Here is a 9,967-nt window from a genome sequence, read left to right as displayed (position 1 = left end):
ATAAATTGAATAGAAAAATATGGGACAAACCCTCAGTAGATTAAAAGCATCTACCACTGCATTGAAGGACTGTCACTGGCTCGCACTGCTACATGGAAAGAAACTGATATATGTAGAAGGAATATCCATGTATTGCCCTTGAATTCGAAGCTTTGTTGCTTTGGTCAGCTGTTGTGCATATATTTAATAATAACATACCTTAATCTTTAACACAACTGCATGTATTTCACAGAGCTGAAAAGATGAGAATACTGCAAACAATCATTGTCCTCTCCTGTATCATCTGGGAATGTACAGGACATATACAGGAGATGACACTTATGATGGGATAGTGCACTCAAGGGGGAATTTAATATTCCTGTAGCAGAGAGATCAAGGCGTGCTGCACTTGTGAGGATGGCCAGGCAATTACATTCAACGGAAAACTGGTAGCTAGGAGGTCAACTATCGCTGCAGTTGTGAACAAGGCTCTTGGATGAAACTGAGGTTTCCGGTGCAAGAAAACTGAACATACACCTTAGAGAAGAATACTCTGGAATCAGTCGAGCCAGTATTCAAGACACACTGGACAGATCAAGTCAAAGCAGTTCAAGTTCGTCACCAGATAGACCTGCTGGACACGGGGAAACGGCGAGTCAAGCAAAATTGCTCAATGTTGCACTTTAAAAATCATTTTAGCTGTTTGTAATTGTGATTGTTTAAAGACTACAGAAGCGTGTGCCTTATCGATTTCCTTGTTTTGCTTTTAAATTGTCCTATAAAATGAGTAAATTGCTTTAATGGGTAACTAGGTGAGTAATACTCTCTGGGCAATTGAGGTTAAGAGTCAAAAGTCCATCAGTGCAATCACTAAACTTTTTTTTTAAGAGTACATTTTTCACGTGTCATTAAATATTTTCACCTGCCAAGCTTCACAGTAAGTTCAAACCCTTTTCCAAAATACCAGGAATATATCTCTGAATATGTTTTCTTTTTTTTTCTTTTATTCTTGTCTTTTTCATCCTTGAAACATATACCAAGAAATTTGCATGCAAATAAAATAGCTCCTGACCGAGGAACCAAAACATTCTCGGGACCATAAATCCACAATATGACTTCAGTGTCTCTAAAGCCCATATCAATAATAACAAGCTAATAAAGTTGAGTGTCTGTGATCATATTGCCCACATCACATGCTTCCAGAGACACACCCTGCTGGGACTGTTTAAAACTGCTCCTTTTCCTGCCGTGATCCATTTCAACGGACTGACCTGAGCGGTGAACCCTCCTCTCCATGATGATTCTGCAGGTAAAACACAATGTACTGAGAGAAAACACAGTGAAATCTAAACTACATCGTTCTCTTTTTTTTGATAATAACCAACTATTTCTCTTGATAGTGTGAAGGTAATGCAACACTTAACTTTGTCTTATAAATGCTTGTGCTCTAATGATAATTAGCTTTTATCATGTGCATGTTATTTAAGAACACAATGTGTTTTTCACTGATCAGCATCAGTCTCAGTGATGCTGTTGTTTGAGTGATCGTCGTGGTAGAAGTTGTCCTGTGTATTAGAGCAGCTGCTTATCAACTATAGTCAAAAACCTGCAACCTGTTGAAAATAAAACAAAAACTGAGAACACAGCTTTTCTGTTTCGTCGTAAAACTCACAACATGTGTTCAGTTTTACTCTCTAAATGCTAAATGCAAGCCTGAAAGCAGATCTAAGCTATTTAGGCATTTTCAGTTTGCCTTTGTAACTTCAATTAATAAATAAAAATATCAAATGAAGTCATCGCAACTGAACTAAAACATGTCGTAATTAATTTATTTCTGCTGTTGACTCCATAGTGTCATTAGGTATTGTTAGCTACATATTAACATGCACTCCTAGTTCCACTGAGTCCGTATCATCTGTTTCCAGACTTCAGACCTGTGAACTCGCTGTAAACAAACAGCAACAGTGAATTTCAATCAAATTCTCTGACACATACAAAGACTGTATATTTTGGAGTTTAAGCGCATTTCGTTTACCCGAGCCTGATTAAACACGCGGTGCTCCGGGGAAGTTAGACTATTAATAATCCCAACACCGCTGAAAGGCAAACATCCAGTGGGATGTGTTCATCCTGCAGGGAAAACCCAAACGTTGCAACTGTTGTCGGCATCCTGTGATGCAAATGGGTAGTTTTTACTGATTATGCTTTAAGCTACAACCTGGTAACACAGTTGCATTCGCACAATGAAATTTTAAAAATAGAAATCAAAGTGGTGAAAAGTAAAGCAGTGGGAGCTAAGTTGGTGGAAGAGCATGCAAAGCTGGCGTGGGCAGACTGATACCAAAACCACTGATTCCGTTCAAGCCCTGCTGTATCAACACTCAGTAGGATCAGTACACATAAAAATGAATGTGTCTCATGTTTGATTACATTCTGGGCACATAAACAATCAATTTAGTGCATGCCATTTCACTCGAACCACAATTATTCAGAGTGGTATCTATCTGCACAGACACCAGTTGGGGAAATAGGGAAATAAACATTTGCATATCACAGAAAGTTTGAGATATCCACTGCTGAATACTTGTGCCATCCAAAGAAATAGGAATTGGGGAGAAGAAAAAAAAAAAAGTTCCACTCAACTTCCTCAGCTACTTGTGTTGTTTTGTGACAGCAGAAATGTTTTGTCCCATAATCTCAGCAAAAAGCAAAAAAAATGTATGCATATATCTGCATGGCCAGACCAGAAAAGTAGAATGAAGAGAGAAAAATGTACACTTTAACTCACTTGTTGTCTTGTTATCTGACAAAAATGTAGAAAATCACAGAGGATGATACCCAGTAGATGTTATGATCTCTTTCTTTTAAATCAGAACACATTACTGGTCGCTCTGCTGGTTCTTGCGGCCGCCGTCGACTCCAACTCACACTTTCTGCTGCCCATCGACTGTGACGACATCTACTGCCATGACAACAGCAGCTCCAGTGGCGTTTACACCATCTACCCAGGAGGCCCGACCACGCCCCTGCACGTCTACTGCGACATGGACACCGACGGCGGGAGATGGACTGTCAGTGCAAAATGTTTTATCTCAGTAGTTTTCTTGAATCACAATTATTGATTTTGGAGCTCTTGTCATTCTGCACAATGACTTTGGGATCATTGAGACACCTTCCATCCATCACTTCTCCATCAGTATTGCATGATGGATGAGAATCCAAACATCTACTTCCAAGGTTTAGTCTTCATGCTAAGCTAAGCCAATCATCGAATTCATGGTTTGGTATGTGCAACATAGGCCTTACTAAATATTACTGATTGTAGATGTGAACCGGTGATAATCATCATACCTGGTTAAACCTCAAGGACGTCACTAAAAAGTTGACTTCTAATGTCATGTAACATCCTGTTAGATGAATCCATAGTATTGCACGTCATTAACCTCTTGAACCTGTCTCTCTGCCTCTCAGGTGTTTCACAGGAGGCTCGACGGGACTGAAAACTTCTACAGACCCTGGAAACACTATAAGACTGGGTTTGGGAATGTAGCAGGAGAATATTGGCTTGGTGAGTTCAGAAGGGAATAATACATCAAAAACATGGTGCCTGTGCTGCTTGTTGTCTTAATATCTTAAAGTGAGATAAAATGATGGGGACTATATTTTCAGACCACCAAATCAAGCGATCATTGAAGTTAAGAACAGAAAAGGGCTTGTTGCAGGCTATAAAATGAAACTGTTTGTCTTTTTCAGGCCTGGAGAATATCCACCTGCTGACTATAAGGAAGGACAACGAGCTACGGGTCGACATGGGGGACTGGGCGGGAAGCCGAGCCTCATCTCAGCACTCGTCCTTCTCCGTCGACACCGAGTACACCGGCTACCAGCTTCACGTGGGCAGGTTCACGGGCGGGGAAGCAGGTGAGGGTCACTGTGTGGGTCTTAATTTGGGGAGATAAATGTGATGCCAAAAGTGAGAATCGTCTAATAAATGATCTTTTTGGAACTTCTCAGTGAGCCATGGTAATATTAAAATAGGTCTTTAAATCATTTTTGCTCAGTTAAATCTTGTCACACTATGTCAAGGCTGAATGCAATAATGTGAACTAACAGGAGAAAAACATTTTTCTGATTTCTTTCCGTGGAAAAGGATTCTTTTTCCTTCATTTTTAAATGCAGATGTAGAGTAAACAGCCACTAAAGAGCCGTATGAATAGTTACAGGGATGATGGGAGAGTTTATCAAAACAACAACAACTGACTAAATAGTACAGTCGCCCACTAACTTTGAATATAAGGAAACAGATATTATAGCCACCAAGTGAGCAAGCTGTCAAACTAACTGATTAAAATAGAGTCTCGATACAAAGACAAGATTCTTTTTCTAACCAACGAGTGCCTGTACTATGCATGCTGTACATAAAAAATCTAAACTTTTACAAGAAAGACTGAAATAAAACAGGAATCCAGTTTTAAAAAGTAAAAAAATACCATCAGCTGATCGCTCATAAAAGTGAGACTGTTCTCCAGTCTGATGACTTTTACACAATGTCTACAAATGTTAAAAGTTTTGCAAAAATGGACGGATGGTCTCCTTTTCAAAAATGTTTCGTTCTTTTATATGACCGGCCAATACTTTTCAAACAATGCAACATCAATACAGATGACTGACCGTCTTTCCCGGCACTAAGCAGCAACACTGACTGTGTTAGCAGCATGTGGAGGGAGCAAAAGAACAGAATGAAAGATCCTGTCCAAATCTGAGCAGATCTAAATGGACGACTGTACAACAAGCATCTTGTCTTCATGGTTATTTTTTGTATTATGATAATATCCAACTCACCATTTTCATAGTTGACATGTGCTCATGCATTGTACCATAAATCCACACTTTGGGGTAGACTAAATGTTTACTTGTACATCCAGGTTTTTATCAAGGCATAAAAAGTACCTAAAATAATCCATTATAAATACGGTAACACACATTGTGTGAATACTATTTTTTTTTGTTGAAACTCAGCTCACATTGTTCTCGTCTGCATTTCTAGGGAACGGTTTGTTGTATCACAACTCCATGAAGTTCACGACCTACGACAAAGACCAGGACACGTGGAGTGAAAACTGCGCTCACACGTATCTCGGGGGATTCTGGTACAAAATGTGTTACTTTTCCAACCCCACCGGCATGTATGCACCTCCAGGTGCCATCAAATACCCACAAGCTCATGTGGTTTGGCGCTCGTGGAGGGGCGACAACTACTCCCTGAAGACTATTGACATGAAGATCAGATCAGTCGTTAAGTGTTCATGCACAAATTAACCTGATTAGCTGAAGCTTGGGACGTGGGGGAAACCATCTCTAGCATCTGTGTTCCTCCTACTGAATGTTCCTACCAACAATGTGCACAGCAAAATAACAGAATGTGTTTATTTTCCTTTTTCTTACTAATTTCTTGTTTTAAAAATAGAACCAGCAAGAATATTTTAGGTCTCCATGCAAACTGCTTCTTTTATTCATGTAACCTGATGTTTTGTTTTGTTTTTTTCTTTATTCTGTCTCTTTTTTTGTCATATTTTGTAAAACATTTTGTAGTCCTAACTATTATTTAAATTACCTTTATTGTTTCAATTTAGTAATAGTGTTATAAGTAGTCATAACTGTTGTTGTCGTAGTTATAACTACAGCTTTTGGTTGATTTTCTCTAAAGACACAAGTGCCGAATTAAAAGTATTGAAACCATTTAGTGTGTCATTCTGGAGGAGGAAGACTGGATTTGTTTATCGTGTCATCTAAGGATAAATAAAAAGAAATAAACTGTTAAAGTTCACTGTCGTCCATGCTTTGAAATAAAATGCTAACGCCAGCGTGCTAAAATGCTCCCAGTGCTAACATGTTGATTACTAGCAGGTGTAATGTTTACTCTGTTTACCATCTTGATTTAAATTAGCTCAGACTAAACTTTAGATTAGTTTAGATTCAACATTATTGTCACAGAGTACAAATACAAAGACAACAAAATGCAGTAGCATCTTAGCATAGCATCATAACATTTGCTAATTACCGCAAAGCAGAATGTCAGTTTTGCAGGAATTTGGTCTCGAATCAAAGTGTTACACAAAATCTGACCTGAGAATGGCGCTATAGATGAGAAGAAGTTCTGTAATCGGAAAAAGTCATTGGGAAGTATGTACAGTATGTGTGAGATTAATTTAATTTTTTTAATCTGTTCAGTAGTGGTTGTGAAATGACACTCAAAACCACAAATATTAACCGGCTGGTGGTGTGAGATGAAAGGTCAGGCTGTCACTGAAGTCACCATTTTGAGATATTCCACATCATTGGGAAAACTTTGACTTTGTGGAGATGTTGCATTAATGATTGACTATAAAATGTGACACAAGCTCCATGTTTGTCAGAAATCATGAAAGCAGTAGACTGAACGTTGAAGGCACTGTGAGACATTTAGAGTGAAGACAGACTGTCTCTCAGGTATTCATGTCAATAACTGACAGGCTGCATGTTCACCAGACACACGGGGTCACTCTTGTGCTGCAGAACCTCATTAGGATCTGCTCTGTCCAAAATGCATGATTGACGGTAGGATAGGTTGTGAACTCCCATCACTCACACCTCTCAGACGTCTGCATCGCCCGTTGTGTGTAGAGACGAGTCAACAGACAGGACGATGTCATTTAACACATGCAGCTAGAAGCCAAGTGTGGTGTTGCTGGATGAACAGGAAGACATATGTTTACTGCTGGAACTACAGTTCATGCTACAGATCAGTGTAATTTACATCAAGTGTCCTACAAATATCAAACATTACATTACAATGAAGTTACCGGTTCAGCATCTAGAAAGAAAGTGGTCCATTTGTAAAGCTGCATCTGTGCAACATGAGCCAAAATGACTTTTTACATGAGGTTACACTGGTATTCACTGGGGGCTGCAAGGTGGTGCAGTTGGTAGCACCGTTGCCTCGCAGCAAGAAGGTCCCCGGTTCATGTCCCAGGTAGGACTCCGGGATCTTTCTGCGTGGAGTTTGCATGTTCTCCCCGTGCAGCGTGGGTTCTCTCCAGGTTCTCCAGCTTCCTCCCACACAATCCAAAAACATGCTGAGGTTAACTGGTGATTCTAAATTGTCCATAGTGCTTGGTTGTCTGTCTCTAAGTGTAGCCCTGTGACAGACTGGCGACCTGTCCAGGATGTCCTCTGCCTTCGATCCTAGTGAGGATTAGGCGGTGTATAGATAATGGATGGATGGAAGACACACTGAGATTTCAGACACAAGACACCCAAATGCTGAACCGTCTAAATAGTCCTGACACTGATCAGGTAACACCCGGCACTGATCCACCTCAATCCAGCACTGCTGTCTTCTTCCACTAATCAGGGTCAACCGCTTTACTACATCACCAAAAGATATGTGTCTGGGACGTTGGAGGAATCAAACCAAACAAATCTCATTGCTATCTGGGCCCCAAACCATGAATATAAATTGACAGAATATCTCTTTACTGTCAGAGATGCAAAGCAGAGACAGATCCTGCTCACAGCCTACAGACAGAGAGGCTGATACAAGAAGCCATGGCTGCTGACAGAGGAAAGACCAGGAGAGGTAGAGACACATGAAATTCCTCTTAAAACATGACAAAACCAGCAGTATAAGACAGACTTTTAATAGTCCAACTGTTTAAGCCCAATTGTCACACAACTAGCCGGCAATGAAAAGCAATTGATTCTGTCAGGAACCACGAACTCAGCTGCACAATATGTGACTGCATGTCACAAGCTGAAGGACACGTAATTAAAACATCACTGAATAGGACAATTATCTTGACACAGCCAATTATACATATGGCACACACATTTACTGCCCTTTACCATTCGCTTGTTCTTTTTACCCTCCCTTTCATTTTCTATTTTACTTAATAGGTCGTATTTTATTTTCGGTTTAGTGTCTTCACCTCATTTTTTAAATGACATCGTCCTTAATGCTTTGCCAATATTGTTCCGTTGGCTCTTAGCTCTTCCTGAAGCTGCTCTTGTCATGTCTGATGCTTTTGGAGTCCATACAGCTTTCTTCACATGTGTTATTTATTGTTATTTCCTTCATCTCCCCAGGATAATAATAATTAATAATACTGTATAATCTTAGCCTTAATATTTAAATTATTTCTGTTATCTTACATAGTTAATACCACTGTATGGTCTTTGCATGAATATTTAAATTAGTCAGGTTAATTGACGTAATTAATAATACTGTGGGGACTTAGCCTTATATTTAAATTATTTATGTTCATCTACATAATTAATAATTGTGTACGGTCCTCGCATTAATATTAAAAATGATCAGGTTAATCACTATAATTAATTATGCTGTAGGAACTTAGCCTTATTTTTTATATTGGTGAGATTATTTTTCTTTAGTAAATAATACTGTTTGGGTTTTAGCCTTAATATTTCAAATATTTATGTTAATCTACACAATTAAAATCACTGTATGGTCTCAGCCTTCATATTTAAATTTGTCAGGTTAATCTACCTAATTAATAATACTGTAGGGTCCCAGCTTTAATATTTACATCTTAATATTAGTCAGGGTAATTTCCATAACATACATCCATCCATTATCTATACACCGCTTAATCCTCATTAGGGTCCTGGGGGGCTGGAGTCTATCCCAGCTTACTTAGGGTGAAGGCAGGGGACACCCTGGACAGGTCACCAGTCTATCACAGGGCTACACTTAGAGTCAGACAACCAAGAACACTCACATTCACACCTACGGACAATTTAGAATCACCAATTAACCTCAACATGTTTTTGGACTGTGTGGGAGGAAGCCAGAGAACCCGGAGAGAACCCACGATGCACAAGGAGAACATGGAGACTCCAGATCCCGGTGCCCCCACCGGGACGCGACCCAGTGCTACCAACTGCACCACCTTGCAGCCAAGTTACACAATGTCTATTACTATATGGGTTTAGCCTCAATATTTAAAATATGTATGTTAATCTACATAATTAATAATAGTGTGTGGTCTTAGCCTTAATATTTGAATTTTAAGATTATTCAGGTCAATTGCCTTAATTAATAATATTGTAGGGTCTTTGTCATAATATTTAAATTTTAATATTAGTCAGGATAATCGCTAACTCTATATGGTTTTAGGCTTAATTTTCAAAATATGTATGTTAATCTCCATATTTAATAACACTGTAGGGTCTTAGTCTTAATATTTAAATCACTTATATTAATATACATAAATATTTAAACTGTAGAACTTGATTTTTATAATAGTCAGGTTCATCTCTTTAATAATAATACTGTAGGGTCATAGCCTTAACACTTAAATTACTCATGATAATCCCTATAATTAATTATTCTGTAGGGTTTTAACACTATTATTTAAATTAGTTGGGATGATCTCCATCAATAACAATTTTAGCCTTAAATTTTATGATAATCTGGCAACGTTGTATTTTAGTTGAATTGTTTATATATGAATTTTCACCATAAACAAGACTGTAGGAGGAGTTAGACTTGTTAGGTTGATTCATAATCTTATTTATCTCTGTAGCCTCTAAATGACAGAGTTGACTTGACATCCAGGCCTGAATAAGTAAGTAGTAACTGAAATATAATAATAATAATAATCTACATTATAATAGAGCGGCTATTTAAGCTCCATGTGCTCCACAGTTCATTATATTCTGTGCTGCGATGTTCTCAACGTTCCATCATCGGTGTGTGACTGGCAGACTGTGTTTATTCCAAGGATCAGCTCTTGAGTTGCGCCTTTCAGGAACATTTATGATGAAAATAACCTCCAGCTGCTTCTTTAAGATAAAACCAACAGACAGTGCTGGGAGGTGTTCACAGCCTGCTGCTCGCCCTCAATCTCTCTCTGTGAGTTGTTTCAGGGAAGAAAAAAAAAACCTTCCTGAACATTTCTCTCTCTCTCTCTCTCTCTCTCCCTCTCTC

At 38.8% G+C, this 9,967-nt stretch overlaps 1 protein-coding gene across 1 annotated transcript; it reads left to right on the top strand.

Moving 5' to 3' along the window:
- Positions 1 to 2,810: 2,810 nt before the first annotated feature.
- Positions 2,811 to 5,298, top strand: LOC103365113 (microfibril-associated glycoprotein 4-like). Its single transcript, XM_008292458.1, has 4 exons — positions 2,811 to 3,050; positions 3,451 to 3,547; positions 3,733 to 3,900; positions 5,027 to 5,298. Exons 1-4 carry the CDS (start codon positions 2,811 to 2,813, stop codon positions 5,296 to 5,298), a joined length of 777 nt encoding a protein of 258 aa, XP_008290680.1.
- The last annotated feature ends 4,669 nt before the right edge of the window (positions 5,299 to 9,967 follow it).

The sequence above is a fragment of the Stegastes partitus genome, unplaced genomic scaffold (genome assembly GCF_000690725.1).
Source record: "Stegastes partitus isolate 25-593 unplaced genomic scaffold, Stegastes_partitus-1.0.2 Scaffold811, whole genome shotgun sequence".
Lineage (NCBI taxonomy): Eukaryota > Metazoa > Chordata > Actinopteri > Pomacentridae > Stegastes > Stegastes partitus.
This window is presented reverse-complemented; position numbering and strand designations above follow the sequence as displayed.

What these genes read in the sequence shown, in the direction of transcription:
- LOC103365113 (XM_008292458.1), top strand. Translation starts at nt 2,811, where the DNA reads ATGATACCCAGTAGATGTTATGATCTCTTTCTTTTAAATCAGAACACA. An exon ending in CCGACGGCGGGAGATGGACT is followed by an intron (nt 3,051 to 3,450) that starts GTCAGTGCAAAA and finishes TCTGCCTCTCAG; the next exon opens with GTGTTTCACAGGAGGCTCGA. An exon ending in AGCAGGAGAATATTGGCTTG is followed by an intron (nt 3,548 to 3,732) that starts GTGAGTTCAGAA and finishes TGTCTTTTTCAG; the next exon opens with GCCTGGAGAATATCCACCTG.